The sequence below is a fragment of the Pelophylax lessonae genome (assembly GCF_965119305.1).
Source record: "Pelophylax lessonae genome assembly, chromosome: 2".
Taxonomy (NCBI): Eukaryota; Metazoa; Chordata; class Amphibia; order Anura; family Ranidae; genus Pelophylax; species Pelophylax lessonae.
The window spans coordinates 199,319,056-199,337,760 of record NC_138769.1 but is presented as its reverse complement, the minus strand read 5'-3'; the positions used below and the strand labels follow the sequence as shown (position 1 = coordinate 199,337,760).

The 18,705-nt window shown below is 43.1% G+C and overlaps 1 protein-coding gene across 4 annotated transcripts in view; it reads right to left on the bottom strand.

Annotated features, from left to right (window-relative positions):
* Positions 1-18,705, bottom strand: part of SHROOM2 (shroom family member 2) — a 373,353-nt gene that overhangs the window by 33,277 nt on the left and 321,371 nt on the right. For all 4 annotated transcript variants that reach the window (XM_082245430.1, XM_082245432.1, XM_082245429.1 and 1 more), the window contains 2 exons: positions 12,677-13,219; positions 437-608 (listed from right to left, as the gene is read on the bottom strand). In XM_082245430.1, the coding sequence (XP_082101556.1) occupies positions 437-608; positions 12,677-13,219 (715 nt within the window). The remainder of the gene's footprint in view (positions 1-436; positions 609-12,676; positions 13,220-18,705) is intronic.

Sequence of the window (18,705 nt, the reverse complement as noted above, 5' to 3'; positions counted from 1 at the left end):
TACTCGCTTTTATTGCAATGAAAGGGCAGGTAGTATGTAGCTAAGTACCTAAAACCTTAAATCATTTTTATCTAATCCCACACCTACAGTAATTTGCAACGGCTGATAGTCACTGTTGTAAAATGGCAGAAGATTTATTTTCCCAGTTCATATTTCCTTTAGGAAGTCAATCTGAGATGGAAGACATTGACTTAGAGGTTTTAATGTCCTTAGGCCCTCCTTGTGATGAATGAATTAGGACCCTACTAACCGTAATCTATTTAAAAGAAAAAAAAACATTATGGATTTTTTGGACACTGCATTAGGGTTTGATATGGAGCCAGACCAACAGTGTTATTCAGTTGTGAACTGGTATTAATCTTGTCCCCATGATGACATGATCTGCTTATCTGACAACTCTCTAAAGGTTACAATGATGGAAAATAAGCTTGGTTACCTTTTTTTCACATAAGTTGTGGTCCATCTCTTCCTCAGAACTCTCCTCAATGGGCTGCTGCTCTTGCATATCTTTCATTTTGATGAGAAGCTCGGCTTTAGGTGCGGAAGTGCTGTAGTATGAAGAACTGGTCGTCAATGAGTTTGCTGCAGCCATATTCTGGTCCTCTTTTCTGTAGAATAAAATAATACACCATTATAAAATAGATAATGGATTGGCACCATTTCTGATGATTAGGTAAGGATCAGCTGTAACTAAGACAATTAAAAGTCACTATAAGCTGGAATCAAAACCTACCCCTGCCTGATTTCTGTGGCAAACATCTGCTGAGATTTACAGAGGATTGAGGGATACTTTTAACAAGCATGTAATCCAAAAATCTTTTATTTACATTTTAGATAAGAATGAAGAAGGGTAAAGTGATTGTAAGGTCTCTTTTTTTTTTAATAAACATGTTATACTTACCTGCTCTGCGCAGTAGGTTTGCACAGAGCAGCCCGAATCCATCTCTTCTCAGGTCCCTCTTCTGTGCTCCTGGCCCCTCCCTTCTGCTGAGTGCCCCCACAGCAAGCAGCTTGCTATGGGGGCACCTGAGCCGAGCTGCAGCTCCGTGTATCAATTCAGGCACGGAGCTGTGACATGGCCCCCTCCCCTCTCTCTCCTGATTGGCTCACTGACTTTGATTGACACCAGCGGGAGCCATGCTGTCTCAGTCAATGAGGAGGGGAGTCCCAGGCAGCTGAGACACTCCTGCAACATCGCTGGATAGAGAGGGGCTCAGGTATGTATTAGGGGGGCTGCTGCACACAGGTGGTTTGTTATCTTAATGCATAGAATGCATTAGGATAGAAAAACCGTCTGCCTTTACAATCCCTTCAAAGCATTTCTAAATTCCCATTTTGTTAAAATTTTAAATAAACATGATACACTCCCCTGCTCTGTAGAATGGTTTTGCACAGAGCAGCCCCCTTCCTCCTCTTCTAGAGTCCCCTGTTGGTGCTCTCCACTGCTCCTCTTCTGCGTCAGCATCCATAGCACTGCTTGCTATGGGGGCAGATCTGCAAGCATGATCCCGAATCGTGTAGTGTCTAAAGACAGTGTCTAAAGCCTGGCTTGGCCCCGTCCCCTACTCAAACAATTTGACTGACAGCAGCAGGTGCCAATGACTCCCATTGCTGCAAGAGAAGGGAAAGAAAGGGGAGAGGAACTGCCGATGGGCACAGCGCTGGATCAATACAGGACTCAGGTAAGTGTTTGGAGGGATGGGGCACAACAAGTGACTTTTTTTTACCTTAATGCAGGTAATGCATTAAAATAAAAAGTCTCCATACTTGCCTGTCCAGCGTACTACCCAGCATCTTCTTGTGTGCCGGTCCTCTGGTCTCTTCATTGGCCAGTGGGTAATGATGCCACTGCGCACGAGGCTGTCATCCCAGCACTCAAAGATTGGCCTGGCACTGTAAGCTAAGATGTGCAGCTCAGTTTACAGTGCCGGAGGAGATGGCGAGCGGCAGGTAGGGATATTTTTTTTTTGCAGAAGAGACAGTGTGTGTATTTTCTGAAATGAAAGCCTGCCTCATGGGTTTTTTACAGCGGGACTTTAGTTCCACTTTAGTCCTCGGTCACACCAGTGTCACTTGTCATGCCATCTGACAAGTCCCACCCTATTGTCTGCAATGGAAGTGGTCAAATCGGTGCAACTTTGACTCCATCGGAGTGACACCGATTTCGAAAGTTGTACCTGCACTACTTTTTGCAAGTTGAGGTGCGGCTTGCGGCATGAAATTGCACAGATATCTTCCAAGTCAGCTAACGTGTGATTTTAAAGTTGTGCGGCTATTTCAAAGTCAGATTCAGTTTGACCTAAGATATAAGGTAAAAAAAAAATATGTTTTAGCTTTAGAACCACTTTAAAACCACTATCAGCTTACTTTATGCAGCTTGTGTCCGACTGGGGAAATGCCTCTTCACTTCCTGTCTGGAAGATGCAACGGGGGAGATAAGAGAAAATGTCTCTAAAGTGAATGGAGTTCCCACCTTAGAGAGTTGTCATAGGAATCTCTGTTCCCATTGGATGATTTTTCCTCACTTTTTGCTCTGATGACACCTTTTTTGGAGTTCCCCTCAGGATGGAGAGATGAATCTCCTCAGTGAGGACACATACAGGGAAAACAAAACTTGACAAGGGCCCCAACATTTCAGTATTCTATCATAAACTAAAAAATGTTTTGCCTTTGCACTCACTTTATATCCCAACTGAACTGTCAGTTTAAGGGCTCATTCACACAGGCGGAAGAGTCGGGTGAACAGCCTTTTAGGACTAGAGGGGAGCTGTGTGCAGGCAGCCTATATAAGTGAACTGAGACCCAGTGGCTATATGACTCATCTACATGTCCCAGTTTGACAGCGGATGGGTGCAAACCAATCATGCAGAGACTGTGCACCTGGGGCAGCTATAGTTAGCATGATGCAAACAAGTACCCTTGCTCTCTATGTGAAAGCAGTGGTCTGTCTGCAAAGGTCTGCCATCTGTCCCCCCATGTCCCTGCTCTCCACTGCTCCTCTTCTGCGTCAGCATCCATAGCACTGCTTGCTATGGGGGCAGATCTGCAAGCATGATCCCGAATCGTGTAGTGTCTAAAGACAGTGTCTAAAGCCTGGCTTGGCCCCGTCCCCTACTCAAACAATTTGACTGACAGCAGCAGGTGCCAATGACTCCCATTGCTGCAAGAGAAGGGAAAGAAAGGGGAGAGGAACTGCCGATGGGCACAGCGCTGGATCAATACAGGACTCAGGTAAGTGTTTGGAGGGATGGGGCACAACAAGTGACTTTTTTTTACCTTAATGCAGGTAATGCATTAAAATAAAAAGTCTCCATACTTGCCTGTCCAGCGTACTACCCAGCATCTTCTTGTGTGCCGGTCCTCTGGTCTCTTCATTGGCCAGTGGGTAATGATGCCACTGCGCACGAGGCTGTCATCCCAGCACTCAAAGATTGGCCTGGTACTGTAAGCTAAGCTGTGCAGCTCAGTTTACAGTGCCGGAGGAGATGGCGAGCGGCAGGTAGGGATATTTTTTTTTTGCAGAAGAGACAGTGTGTGTATTTTCTGAAATGAAAGCCTGCCTCATGGGTTTTTTACAGCGGGACTTTAGTTCCACTTTAGTCCTCGGTCACACCAGTGTCACTTGTCATGCCATCTGACAAGTCCCACCCTATTGTCTGCAATGGAAGTGGTCAAATCGGTGCAACTTTGACTCCATCGGAGTGACACCGATTTCGAAAGTTGTACCTGCACTACTTTTTGCAAGTTGAGGTGCGGCTTGTGGCATGAAATTGCACAGATATCTTCCAAGTCAGCTAACGTGTGATTTTAAAGTTGTGCGGCTATTTCAAAGTCAGATTCAGTTTGACCTAAGATATAAGGTAAAAAAAAAATATGTTTTAGCTTTAGAACCACTTTAAAACCACTATCAGCTTACTTTATGCAGCTTGTGTCCGACTGGGGAAATGCCTCTTCACTTCCTGTCTGGAAGATGCAACGGGGGAGATAAGAGAAAATGTCTCTAAAGTGAATGGAGTTCCCACCTTAGAGAGTTGTCATAGGAATCTCTGTTCCCATTGGATGATTTTTCCTCACTTTTTGCTCTGATGACACCTTTTTTGGAGTTCCCCTCAGGATGGAGAGATGAATCTCCTCAGTGAGGACACATACAGGGAAAACAAAACTTGACAAGGGCCCCAACATTTCAGTATTCTATCATAAACTAAAAAATGTTTTGCCTTTGCACTCACTTTATATCCCAACTGAACTGTCAGTTTAAGGGCTCATTCACACAGGCGGAAGAGTCGGGTGAACAGCCTTTTAGGACTAGAGGGGAGCTGTGTGCAGGCAGCCTATATAAGTGAACTGAGACCCAGTGGCTATATGACTCATCTACATGTCCCAGTTTGACAGCGGATGGGTGCAAACCAATCATGCAGAGACTGTGCACCTGGGGCAGCTATAGTTAGCATGATGCAAACAAGTACCCTTGCTCTCTATGTGAAAGCAGTGGTCTGTCTGCAAAGGTCTGCCATCTGTCCCCCCATGTCCCTGCTCTCCACTGCTCCTCTTCTGCGTCAGCATCCATAGCACTGCTTGCTATGGGGGCAGATCTGCAAGCATGATCCCGAATCGTGTAGTGTCTAAAGACAGTGTCTAAAGCCTGGCTTGGCCCCGTCCCCTACTCAAACAATTTGACTGACAGCAGCAGGTGCCAATGACTCCCATTGCTGCAAGAGAAGGGAAAGAAAGGGGAGAGGAACTGCCGATGGGCACAGCGCTGGATCAATACAGGACTCAGGTAAGTGTTTGGAGGGATGGGGCACAACAAGTGACTTTTTTTTACCTTAATGCAGGTAATGCATTAAAATAAAAAGTCTCCATACTTGCCTGTCCAGCGTACTACCCAGCATCTTCTTGTGTGCCGGTCCTCTGGTCTCTTCATTGGCCAGTGGGTAATGATGCCACTGCGCACGAGGCTGTCATCCCAGCACTCAAAGATTGGCCTGGTACTGTAAGCTAAGCTGTGCAGCTCAGTTTACAGTGCCGGAGGAGATGGCGAGCGGCAGGTAGGGATATTTTTTTTTTGCAGAAGAGACAGTGTGTGTATTTTCTGAAATGAAAGCCTGCCTCATGGGTTTTTTACAGCGGGACTTTAGTTCCACTTTAGTCCTCGGTCACACCAGTGTCACTTGTCATGCCATCTGACAAGTCCCACCCTATTGTCTGCAATGGAAGTGGTCAAATCGGTGCAACTTTGACTCCATCGGAGTGACACCGATTTCGAAAGTTGTACCTGCACTACTTTTTGCAAGTTGAGGTGCGGCTTGTGGCATGAAATTGCACAGATATCTTCCAAGTCAGCTAACGTGTGATTTTAAAGTTGTGCGGCTATTTCAAAGTCAGATTCAGTTTGACCTAAGATATAAGGTAAAAAAAAAATATGTTTTAGCTTTAAAACCACTTTAAAACCACTATCAGCTTACTTTATGCAGCTTGTGTCCGACTGGGGAAATGCCTCTTCACTTCCTGTCTGGAAGATGCAACGGGGGAGATAAGAGAAAATGTCTCTAAAGTGAATGGAGTTCCCACCTTAGAGAGTTGTCATAGGAATCTCTGTTCCCATTGGATGATTTTTCCTCACTTTTTGCTCTGATGACACCTTTTTTGGAGTTCCCCTCAGGATGGAGAGATGAATCTCCTCAGTGAGGACACATACAGGGAAAACAAAACTTGACAAGGGCCCCAACATTTCAGTATTCTATCATAAACTAAAAAATGTTTTGCCTTTGCACTCACTTTATATCCCAACTGAACTGTCAGTTTAAGGGCTCATTCACACAGGCGGAAGAGTCGGGTGAACAGCCTTTTAGGACTAGAGGGGAGCTGTGTGCAGGCAGCCTATATAAGTGAACTGAGACCCAGTGGCTATATGACTCATCTACATGTCCCAGTTTGACAGCGGATGGGTGCAAACCAATCATGCAGAGACTGTGCACCTGGGGCAGCTATAGTTAGCATGATGCAAACAAGTACCCTTGCTCTCTATGTGAAAGCAGTGGTCTGTCTGCAAAGGTCTGCCATCAGTCCCCCCATGTCCGTGCTGAGTCAGAGCTGGAACTCTGCAATCAGTAGCAGGGGGCAAATCAGACCTCTCTGAGCTTCTCCACAGAGAGCAAGGGTCCCTTTCTGCAGCATGCGGTCATGGGAAAAACAGTTTTAAATAATTTTGCCTGTGGAAGCTTTTTGAGCAAAATTAAAGGCCTATTCATACCACACTCATGCGATATGAACAGGCTCCTTAACAGTGTGGCGCCATGCACAGCAATGCATGTATATGAAGCAGCCCATTTAAAATAATTGGACTGCAAAGCATCTGAACAAACAAAAACTTAGTGATTGCTGCATTTTTTTCATTGTGGTGCGTTGTGATAAATGTGCATTTGGGGTGCTAGTTAAAATGAATTGCACCACAACACACCAACACATGTATAGTTCCTTACCGCTCATTGCAATAATGTGTGTGTTAATAGGCCCTTGATACTACTGTACCCCTGCTGTTTTGATGCACCTGAAATGTATTTAGGTGATGTAAACTGAAAGTCCAGTTGGAATTTAAGGCTCGGTTCACACTGCTGCGACTTAGGAATCCGACTTGTTAGACCCCAAGTCGCGTGACATGTGCAGTCAATGAGAGAAGTCTTAATTAGCACTACTGAAGTCACTTTAAGAAAAGGTTCCTGTACTATATCAAGGTGACTTTTATCTAACTTTAATGGAAGTCACCTCATCTATATTTATGTGACTTGGATCTGACATTGCAGGGGGATTACCCAGGTATTCCCTGAAAGTCGCAGCAAAGTAGTACTCAAGTCACCAACAAATCGTCAGGAAGTCACACTGTAGGTCGCAGTAGTGTGAACCGAGCCTAAAGTATATGCTGCCATGCATTTATAAATAGTGATAGTCCTAGTTACCAAAGGCTATGACAGTATCAAATGTAGCAATTTTATCAGCAGTTAGTATCGGTATTAGATAAACTAAAAGTCGCAATACATCTATTTTATTGCTTACAACAGTAATATGAGTAATATGTACAGTAAATATAATTGGTGGTTATTGTTATTTTTATAAAGGGTACAGAATCACGTAGATTCCCATGTAGGGACTCGCCTAGACAAACCAGATTTTCAACTCAATTATTAAAATGCCTGGCAATTAAGTTTATATAAATTGATATAAATACCACAATGTGGCTGATTAAACTGACAAACTTACTATACCAGTCTCGCCAACAAAGGGTTCGGTGTCGCTCTGATAGCTTGCTATCATCTTTACCCACAATTCTGGCACAGAACAACAATTAAACCATACATTCAAATGTTCTGTGTGTGCGGTGTGCTGCTATTCGAAATAATATAATCCCATAAACATGAAATGATAGCTGAATATTAGCTAATGATCCAACAGCTAAATTATTTTTCTAACCCAACACAACAATGTAGTGTCCCATGAGTTTAGTTAAACTGTTTTCTAATTGCAGTACTAAGCTGGTTTCTGAAATTGTAGCAACATGGATGGAAATATATGAGCATTTGAAATGATCCGACAATTACTCTGTCTGCTAAAATTAGGGTGTTAAGGTATGCACTGCATATAAGGAAAATGAAGGAACTGTTCTTTGTTCTTACAAAATTAAAACAAAAGGGAATGTATAGTGTTTAAGATTATTTTTAGCCTGCTCAATATTACATTTTATTAACAATATGCAGTTTTTTATTCGGCCTGCAGATGGTGTTCTAATCTCCTTATTCAAGTATTCAGCTATTTCAGCTGTGCTAAAAAAAAAAATTGTTATTTAGAGCTTGTTTAAATTACAACATTCATTATAATGCATCTTGTTAACACACCGTCTATGTATGTTATGGTGTGTTAGCATTTATTATTAACTGCGCCGTAATGTGGTTTACCTGCACTACAAACCCACCACAAAGCACTCCCAATGGTCTTTTTTTGGGCCATCCACTTTAAATGGAGCATGATCTGTAATTATCTCAGAGTGTCAACCCAAACGTTAGCATCAAAGGCAATCTAAAGCCCACTTTACTGCCAAGCATTGTTTTTCAGTGGTTGCAAAAATTACTTCATAAGTAAACAACAAACATGGTATAGTAGTAAAAGTTTTGCACAGAGCAGCCCTGATACTCCTCTTCTCGGGGCTTCTGCCAGGGCTACTGGTTCCCCCCGCTGAGTACCCACCATAGCATGCCACTTGCTATAGGGGCACTTGTGCAGGCTCGCTTCTGAGCCAGCTGTGTGTGTCCACGGACACACAGAGCGTGGTTTGGCCCCACCCCCTCCTCACAGGCTGTGATTGACTCTGAGCCTTTGAGGAGGGAGTGAACCGAGAGAGCTGCTGCTCTTGTGCACATTGCTGGATTGAGTTTGAGCTCAGGTAAGTATAAGGGGGGACTGAGGGAGCTACATGCAAAAAAAAAAGTTTGCCTTCATGCAGAGAATGTATTAGCTGAAAAAAACCTTAGGGCTTTAGGACCACTTTTAGTTTCCTGCTGAGGAGAAGGACAATATTTTTGCCCCCCCCCCCCCTCCATACCTGAGACAGTACAGATCCCAACCCAACATCTGATGCATTTGTCTGGACCACAAAGTTCCTCGAGAAGTCAGAAGGGTTCAACACTGGCTTACCACAAGGCATGTTTAATGGCTTGAAAGCTTTTGCCACACCAGGGGACCACTTAATTCTGACACACCCCTTACTTTTTGTCAAACTTATCAAAGGAGCAATGGGGAATAAAACACCAGTAATATCCAGCAATCCCTATGGCTGGCCATACATTAAAGGGATTGTAAAGTCAGAAGATTTAACTTTTTTCATTCTATGCATTAAGATAAAAAAAAACCTTCTGTGTTCAGGAGCCCCCATCAGCCCACCTTAATGCTTACCTGAGCCCCATCTCGATCCAGCGATGTCCACGATTGTCTCAGTCGTCCAGGATTCCCTTCATTGGCAAAGACACAGCAGTGGTGTCATTGGCTCCTGCTGCTGTCAAAGTCAGTCCGCCAATGAGGAGAGAGAAGGGGCAGGGCCGAACCACAGCTTCGTGTCTGAATGGATACACAGCTGCTTGCTGCGGGTGCACTCAAAGGCAGCGAGGGACCAGGAGAGCCGAAGAGGGACCCGAGAAGAGGAGGACCTGGGCTGCTCTGTGCAAAACCAACTGCACAGAGTCGGTAAGTAGAACATGTTTGCAATCTTTTGAAACATCTTTTCAATTGCATAAGCGTTTTTCTTTCCTTCAACCACCCACCCCCCACCCACTGCACTATTGTATTCTGAAAGCGGAAGGTTTCCCCTCCACCAGAATACAATGGTTAATATTGCTGGCTATAGCTGGTAGCAGTAATCGCACACAAAAAACAAACAAACAGGCTAGTTGTACTGAGGTCGATCGTTGAACTGACTTTAGTACAGCCAGCCTACCTGTAGAAGGATCAAAATTTGTCCAGATCCTACTGAACCAGCTTAATGTCAATCAGTCTATGGCCGGCTTAATAATGCTTAAACCTGCTTCTTGTTGGTGGGTGATAGGTCATTTTGAATGGAGTCTACATGGTTTACCTGGGGTTTTAGTATCTCCCTCCCATGGGTATAAACTACATACTTTGCCTCCTCTAGCCTTAAGGTGCACTTTTTTGGATTGTCTGTAACCCCTGCTTTCTGGATAGAGTTTAACATGGCCTGAAACTTTGGTAAATGTGTGTCCCAATCTTCACTATGGATGTTAACATTGTCTAGGTAAGCAGCTTTATCTTTTGACAAGGTTTCTGCTATCCCAGCTTCAGGATATACCAAATTAGATTTAGAGGGAATTGGGGTCGTCCCAGCGACTGAGGATTCCTTATCCTTCCAAGGTTTTAGCAGATTCACATGATATATCTGCTCCGGTTTCCATCCTCCCATTTAGCTAATCTTGTAATTTACTTCACCCATTTTTTCAATCACTTCACCTGAGCCAATGATTAGAAATCTCCTGAGCCAACGGGGCTTGGGCCAAATGTTCCTTTACAATAGGCACTATTTGCACAATTCTGTCTTGCATTTGCACCACATGCTCACTTACACTTCTATGAGGGGAACTCACACTTTCCTATTTTCTCTGCCAATGTTCAAAAGTCAGCGTGGGTGCCTCCCATACAGTGAATTAACCACTTGCCGATCGCTCACTCGAGCTCTACTGCGGCAAAGTGGTTAGTTACCGTCCAGCGACGTAGACCTACGTCGCTGGACTCCTCCCCTTGTGGGCGGCGCACGCGCGCCGCCGGAGGCTCGCTCCCGCTGTATTCAGTCACAGCGGGAGTCGGGCCAGGGGAGGAGCGGCGGTGATCACCGCCGCTCTTCCCCGATCGTCGGGGAATCGAGGGTGGAGATCCGCCCGCTTGTGTAAACAAAGCGGGCGGATCTCCTAAGTGACAGACAGTGACAGATTGCAGGGTTCAGCATAGCTGAACCTGCGATCTGTCCCTGTGTCATTCAGTCACCTCCCCCCACACACGTTAGTAAGCACCAGGCATACATTAACCCCTCCTTCTCCAAAAAAATTAACCCCTTCCTTGCCAGTGTAATTTTTACAGTAACAGTGCATATTTATAGCACTAATTACTGTAGTAATGTCACTGGTACCCCCAAAAGTGTCAAAAATGTCAGTCAAGGGTCCGATCTGTCCGCCGCAATGTCGCAGTCCCGCAAAAAAAAATCGCAGATCGCCGCCATTACTCGTTAAAAAACACCAAAAATGACAGAAATCTTTCCCTTAGTTAGTAAACGCAATAACTTTTGCGCAAACCAATCAAAATACGCTTATTGTGATTTTTTTTTACCAAACATAGGTAGCAGAAAACAAATTGGCCAAAAATGTAAAAAAATTTTGATTTTTACATTTTTTTGGGGGGGAATTTCATATAAAAAAATGTGAAAAATATTGTTATTTTTTCAAAATTTACGCTCTTTTTTTGTTTGTAGCGCAAAAAGTAAAAACTGCACAGGTGATCAAATATCACCAAAATATCACCAAAAGAAAGCTCTGTTTGTGGGAAAAAAAGGTCGTAAATTTCGTTTTGGGTACAGAGTCGCACGACCGTGCAATTGTCAGTTAAAGTCGCACAGTGCCGAATCGCAAAAAGTGGCCTGGACGTAAGACAGCAAAATCCTCCGGTGGTAAAGTGGTTAAAGGAAGAGAACCCTGTGGATTATTGGGGATTAGCAATCATCTAGGTATTAGACAATCACAATTATTTCTGTTTTTATTCACCACCTTCTTCAACACCTGTCTCAATGTTTTTTTTTTTAACTTTTCAGCTAGCCCATCTCTCTGAGGGAGTTACATTGAAGTATGTAGTTGTGTCACATTAAGAAGGCACAAAGCTCTTTAGTGACAGTGGACATACATTGGATGCCAAAAAAACATGTCAAGAGGCAGTAGTGCCACCAACTGAACTGCTTTTCAGAGGGCAGTAAGCTTACTGCCTATGTGAAAGAGCCCTAAGACTAGACAGACAGAATGGATCTGTATTAGTGCACAGAGGCATAGTCTTGGTGGAAGAGAAAAGGGCATGTCTGTATGCTGTAGAATTACCAGCTACTTTTAATAGAAACATATTAAAAGACAAGTATGGAAAAGTATACTCACCTAGGTGGATGCAGGAACAGTCCTCTGCTGTTTGAATTGAGCGATCAAACACTGCTGATCCTTCAGTCCTCCCCTTCGCTCTGAGCAGAGAGTTGTGGAGGGACTGGCTTAGGCTCTCAGAGGATTGCCGAGAGGCTGAGTCAGAATCCGTTCCAGGGTTCTGGATGTAACCCAACCATATGGTCAGGATCATTTCAAAGCCTTGACCGGCTGAGTGACGTCAGCCGACAGCGGACTTTAGCTTGGACTACACTCCTGTGACCTATAGCTTTGGCTATACTTCTCCTTTAACTCAGTTCAGAGGGGTGTCCAGATACTCTTGCTCATTTAGTGTATCTTGGAAGATTGTATATAAAGTGTAACAATCTGGGTTATCTGTGTGCACATAAAATGATACATATAGATATGTAACCTTATTATTATTTCATTAGGCTCCGTTCACATTATAGCGTATGGCTCACGGGCAGAACCGCCGCGGTTCCGCCCGCGATCCGGAGATTATTGCAAATCGCGGGACGCCTGTGCGTTGCCCGTTGATTTGCAATAGACCCCCAAACGCTGAGCGATGTTGCCGCGATTTCCGCCTGCTGAATCGCGGTAACATCGCGCAAAAAAAAAATCGCGGGACGCATTACGACCAAAAAAGTACAAGAGCTTCTTTGGATCGTATTGCGTCCCGCGATTTTTTTTGCGCGATGTTACCGCGATTCGGCAGGAGGAAATCGCGGCAACATTGCTCAGCGTTTGGGGGTCTATTGCAAATCAACGAGCAACGCACAGGCGTCCCGAGATTTGCAATAATCTCCGGATCGCGGGCGGAAGCGCGGCGGTTCTGCCCGTGATCCATACGCTATAATGTGAACGGAGCCTTAGTGAATGCCAAAAGTTAAAAAAAAAAAGCCAATTGTTTTTACTACATGACCATTGACATTTAACCAAACAAGCATGTTTAAATGCATCACACAGTGGAAGCTTTTTAATGTACATACTTTTCATCTGGAGGTCTTGGAGAAGGAACCTTTGGATGTAGCTTTCTGCGTTGTTGGGCTTCTTCTAGGAGATTTTCATCCTTTGTGAATATTCCTTCCATGAGGTCCATTGTTGTCATCATTTTGGTGTTAGGGTCTAAAATGTCTGCAAGAGACTTGTCTTTACCTACTATTTCTCTTACCAATTCTTCTGATTTCAAGTCTGCATAAATCAAATCCTTGCTCTTGGAGTTATTACTTAGAAGAGAAGAGACTGCTCCATCTCTTATGTTTTCTGAGGGTTCCATGACTGCTTGACCATCTGTTATTTTGGACTGTTCTTCTGGATCCTGCCCTTGCCTTGTGTAAGCACAAAAGCGAGAATAGGATTGTTCAGAGATGCTGAGAGTCTTAAGTTGATCTTTACCAACAGAAGTGTGTAAGGCAGAAGGCTCAATTGCACTCAGCAAGTTATTCCTGCTTTCCTTCTCTGCATGACTTTCAGAATGAACAATCTTGATGGGGACCATCTTCACTGTAGTGTTGTCGATCACTCGTTCAATCCTAAAAAATAAAAAATAAATTATTTTTTTGCCTTACTTTACAATACCGGATGAGGTATTTATAAAAAGAACTAACAAACATTTTGCAATTGCCATGCAAACAAACTGGATTTAGAAAGGCATCCACAATATCACATAAACTACAGTTAAAATGTCACAAGATCTAAATGCTAGGTTTTGTTTTATAAAATTACATGGAACGATAGCAAAAATATAAGGCACCATGTTTCCAGCTCAACTTTCCTTCTGAACATATACATAGCAAAAACCGCTACGGTAAAAAAAAAAAAAAGGGTCAACCAAAGTACAGCTCTGCCATTATTCACAGCACAATGACAATACTGTAAATGTAAAATCGAAGACTAATCTTTTAAAGCTAACCAGTTATTGAAACTGGGCCCCGTTTGACAGAAACAATGGGTGCTTGAATCTAATTGCTCCTGGCCACTGCTGTGAACCTCTTGGATTCCCTCAAAAAAGATCATTGCAATTAAAGAACATACTGATATGGGCAGTACGGATGCCCCATGTGTCTTGACCCAGACATCGGCTGCTCAGACACCACACACAGCATTATGGGAGTGTCAGGTGCTCCCCTAAACCCAAAAGAATTTCAAACCAGAGAGTGGGACTGTTGTAGTGGGGAGCCTAGCACACGGGTAGAGGCAGACCTGAGCTCCACCACAATATTTTCCAGTGACCACATTTTTTGCAATGTCACGGAGTCATCTTCAGCTAATGTACAAGCTGGGCAATGAAGCATTGCTGGACTCACGCCATTTATTGCTTGTGCAAAAACCTGTCATTTGCCTAGTGCTGCCTCTCAAAATCATATTGGTATACTTAAAAAAAAAAAAAGTTAAAAGTCTTAAAGTTTACTATACTTTAAAACATAATATATATACAGTGAATATAAAAAGTCTACGTCAGGTTTCTGTGATGTAAAAAATGAGACAAAGATAAATAATTTCAAACCGTTTTCCACCTTTAAAGAGGAAGTAAACTGTCCTCTGCAACTTGTACCTATAGGTAAGCCTATATTAAGGCTCACCTATAGGTACTGTAAATATCTCCTAAACATGTACCGTTTAGGAGATATTTACCTTACATGCAGCCAGTGACGTCACTGGCGCATGCGCTCTGATTGAACGGCCGCTGGTGCCGTTTCTTCAGAGCCCCGTGCCGTGACCGTCGGCTCCCGCGTGTGTGCGTGGGAGTGACGTCACTGCGGCTCCGGCCATTTAGATGGCCGGATGCCGCGATCCCGGAAGACGGGCGACTGGACATGTCGCCCGTCATACAGGTAAGCGGGCGGCACGGCGGGGGCTCGTTCTAAGGTAAGTATTTCATAATTAGCTAGTATGCAATGCATACTAGCTCATTATGTGTTTCTCTTTCAGGTTGCAAAATAAACAACGTCTTTAATGGGACCTATAAACTGTACAACTGTTTACAAAACAAACTGAAATCTTTTAGGTGGAGGGAAGTAAAAATAAAAAACTGAAATGATATGGTTGCATAAGTGTGCACACCCTTAAACTAGTACTTTGTTGAAGAACCTTTTGATTTTATTACAGCACTCAGTCTTTTTGGGTATGAGTCCATCAGCATGGCACATCTTGACTTGGCAATATTTGCCTACTCTTCTTTGCATAAACTCTCCAAATCTGTCAGATTGTGAGGGCATCTCCTGTGCGCAGCCCTCTTCAGATCACCCCACAGATTTTCAATCAAATTCAGGTCTGGGCTTTGGCTGGGCCATTCCAAACCTTTAATCTTCTTCTGGTGAAGCCATTCCTTTGTGTATTTGGATGTATGCTTTAGGTCGTTGTCATGCTGAAAGATGAAGTTCCTCTTCATGTTCAGCTTTCTAGCAGAAGCCTGAAGGTTTTGTTCCAATATTGACCGGTATTTGGAACTGTTCATAATTCCCTCTACATTGGCTAAGGCCTGTGTTCCAGCTGAAGAAAAACAGCCCCAAAGCATGATGCTGCCACCTCCATGCTTCACTGTGTGTATGGTGTTCTTTTGGCGATGTGCAGTGTTGTTTTTGCGCCAAACAAATCTTTTGGAATTATGGCCAGAAAGTTCAACCTCGGTTTCATCAGACCATTACACATTTCCCGCATGCTTTTGGGAGACTTCAGATGTGTTTTTGCTAAACTTAGCCAGGCTTGGATATTTTTCTTCGTAAGAAAAGGCTTCCGCCTTGCCACTCTACCCCATAGCCCAGACGTATGAAGAATACGGGAGATTGTTGTCATATGTACCACACAGCCAGTACTTGCCAGATATTCCTGCAGCTCCTTTAAAGTTGCTGTAGGCCTCTTGGCAGCCTCCCTGATCAGTTCTCTTCTTGGCTTTTTATCAATTTTGGAGGGATGTCCAGTTCGTGGTAATGTCACCGTTGTGCCATATTTTCCCCACTTAAAGAGGACTGTCTTCACTGTGTTCCATGGTATATCTAATGCCTTGGATATTATTTTTTTACCCTTCTCTTGACTGATACCTTTTAAAAATAAGATCCCTCTGATGCTTTGGAAGCTTTCTGCAGACCATGGCTTTTGCTGTAGGATGCTACTAGGAAAGTGTCAGGAAAGACCTACTAGAACAGCTGAACATTATTTGGGTTTGATCAGAGGCACCTTAAATGATGGCATGTGTGTAATGACTCCTACAGTATTTAACATGAGTTTGAAAGTGATTGCTTGATTCTGAACACAGCTACATCCCCAGTTATAACAGGGTGTGCACACTTATGCAACCACAAAGAAGATTTCAGGTGGTTTTTAATTTAGTTGTATAGTTTTTAGGTCACATTAAAGGTGAAAAAAGTTATGAAATTATTTATCTTTGTCTCATTTTTTTACATCACAGAAACCTGACATTTTAACAGGGGTGTGTAGACTTTTTATATCCACTGTGTGTGTGTGTGTGTGTGTGTGTGTGGTGTGTGTATATATATATATATATATGTAAATGTATATATGTGTGTGTGTGTGTGTGTTATATATATACATACACACACACACAAACATATATAAATTTACATACATATATATACACACACATACAGAGGAGGTTCCAGAAACAGTAATACTAAGTACTCATGAACACACCGGTCAATCATATTTCTTGAAAGTCAAAGACTGCAATGAAAGCGATGGGTACCTACTTATTGTCAATAAGGAAGTGTGAAGCATTCTGTATAGCGTCTGCCTTCAGATGGAAAAATAATCATTTTCCTGACTCATTTTTTCCAATAGTTTGAAACAGAAGGCATCCTGTGTCAGCACTGGCTTCCCATTATCAATTACTTACAGTGGTGTAAAATATGATCACCTTTCCACTGTAAGCATAAAAATATGTACAATATGCAGACTAGATAAGTATTAATAAATAATGCACTAAACTAAGCCTACATTTTCCATAGCCATCAATTTTGAAATTGGATTCTGTATTGCGAAATCCTTAGTCACAATTATGGTTAAAATATCAGCATACTAATCTAGTTACTAAAGCCCAACTCAAGCCAAAGGTTTTAATTTTGGACAGAATAGGGAAATGTTAGACACTCTGTTGCTTATTTTTCCCATCTGTGTCCTTACTGAGATTCCTCCTCACTTGCCTGTATGCAGGGAGTTAGGAAAGGCAGCGAGGAAAAACTGACAGCAGTAAAATGTTCTTATAATAATGGAGAGGGGTTAGAACCATTGTCTGTATTTTTATTGCTATATGTGTCCCCATCACATTTCATCCCAAAAAAAAAAAAAAAACAAATCAGGCAAGAATGTGCATTTCAATTTACTAAATGTATTTAATAAATATTATATATATATATATACATATATACATATATACACAGCGAGTACGGAAAGTATTCAGACCCCCTTAAATTTTTCACTCTTTGTTACATTGCAGCCATTTGCTAAAATCATTTAGGTTCATTCTTCTTCCTCGTGAATGTACACATAGCACCCCATACTGACAGAAAAACACAGAATTGTTGACATTGTTGCAGATTTATTAAAAAAGAAAAACTGAAATATCACATGGTCCTAAGTATTCATACCCTTTGCTCAGTATTTAGTAGAAGCCCCCTTTTGATCTAATACAGCCAGGAGTCTTTTTGGGAAAGATGCAACAATTCTTTCACACCTGGATTTGGGGATCCTCTGCCATTCCTCCTTGCAGATCCTCTCCAGTTCTGTCAGGTTGGATGGTAAACGTTGGTGGACAGCCATTTTTAGGTCTCTCCAGAGATGCTCAATTGGGTTTAAGTCAGGGCTCTGGCTGGGCCATTCAAGAACAGTCACGGAGTTGTTGTGAAGCCACTCCTTCGTTATTTTAGCTGTGTGCTTAGGGTCATTGTCTTGTTGGAAGGTAAACCTTCGGCCCAGTCTGAGGTCCAGAGCACTCTGGAGAAGGTTTTTGTCCAGGATATCCCTGTACTTGGCCGCATTCATCTTTCCCTCGATTGCAATCAGTCGTCCTGTCCCTGCAGCTGAAAAACACCCCCACAGCATGATGCTGCCACCACCATGCTTCACTGTTGGGACTGTATTGGACAGGTGATGAGCAGTGCCTGGTTTTCTCCACACATACCGCTTAGAATTAAGGCCAAAAAGTTCTATTTTGGTCTCATCAGACCAGAGAATCTTATTTCTCACCATCTTGGAGTCCTTCAGGTGTTTTTTTTAGCAAACTCCATGCGGGCTTTCATGTGTCTTACACTGAGGAGAGGCTTCCGTCGGGCCACTCTGCCATAAAGCCCCGACTGGTGGAGGGCTGCAGTGATGGTTGACTTTCTACAACTTCCTCCCATCTCCTGACTGCATCTCTGGAGCTCAGCCACAGTGATCTTTGGGTTCTTCTTTACCTCTCTCACCAAGGCTCTTCTCCCCCGATAGCTCAGTTTGGCCGGACGGCCAGCAGTAAGAAGGGTTCTGGTCGTCCCAAACGTCTTCCATTTGAGGATTATGGAGGCCACTGTGCTCTTAGGAACCTTAAGTGCAGCAGAAATCTTTTTGTAACCTTGGCCAGATCTGTGCCTTGCCACAATTCTGTCTCTGAGCTCTTCAGGAAGTTCCTTTGACCTCATGATTCTCATTTGCTCTGACATGCATTGTGATCTGGAAGGTCTTATATAGACAGGTGTGTGTCTTTCCTAATCAAGTCCAATCAGTATAATCAAACACAGCTGGACTCAAATGAAGGTGTAGAACCATCTCAAGGATGATCAGAAGAAATGGAAAGCACCTGAGTTAAATATATGAGTGTCACAGCAAAGGGTCTGAATACTTAGGACCATGTGATATTTCAGTTTTTCTTTTTTAATAAATCTGCAACAATGTCAACAATTCTGTGTTTTTCTGTCAGTATGGGGAGCTGTGTGTACATTCATGAGGAAGAAGAATGAACCTAAATGATTTTAGCAAATGGCTGCAATATAACAAAGAGTGAAAAATTTAAGGGGGTCTGAATACT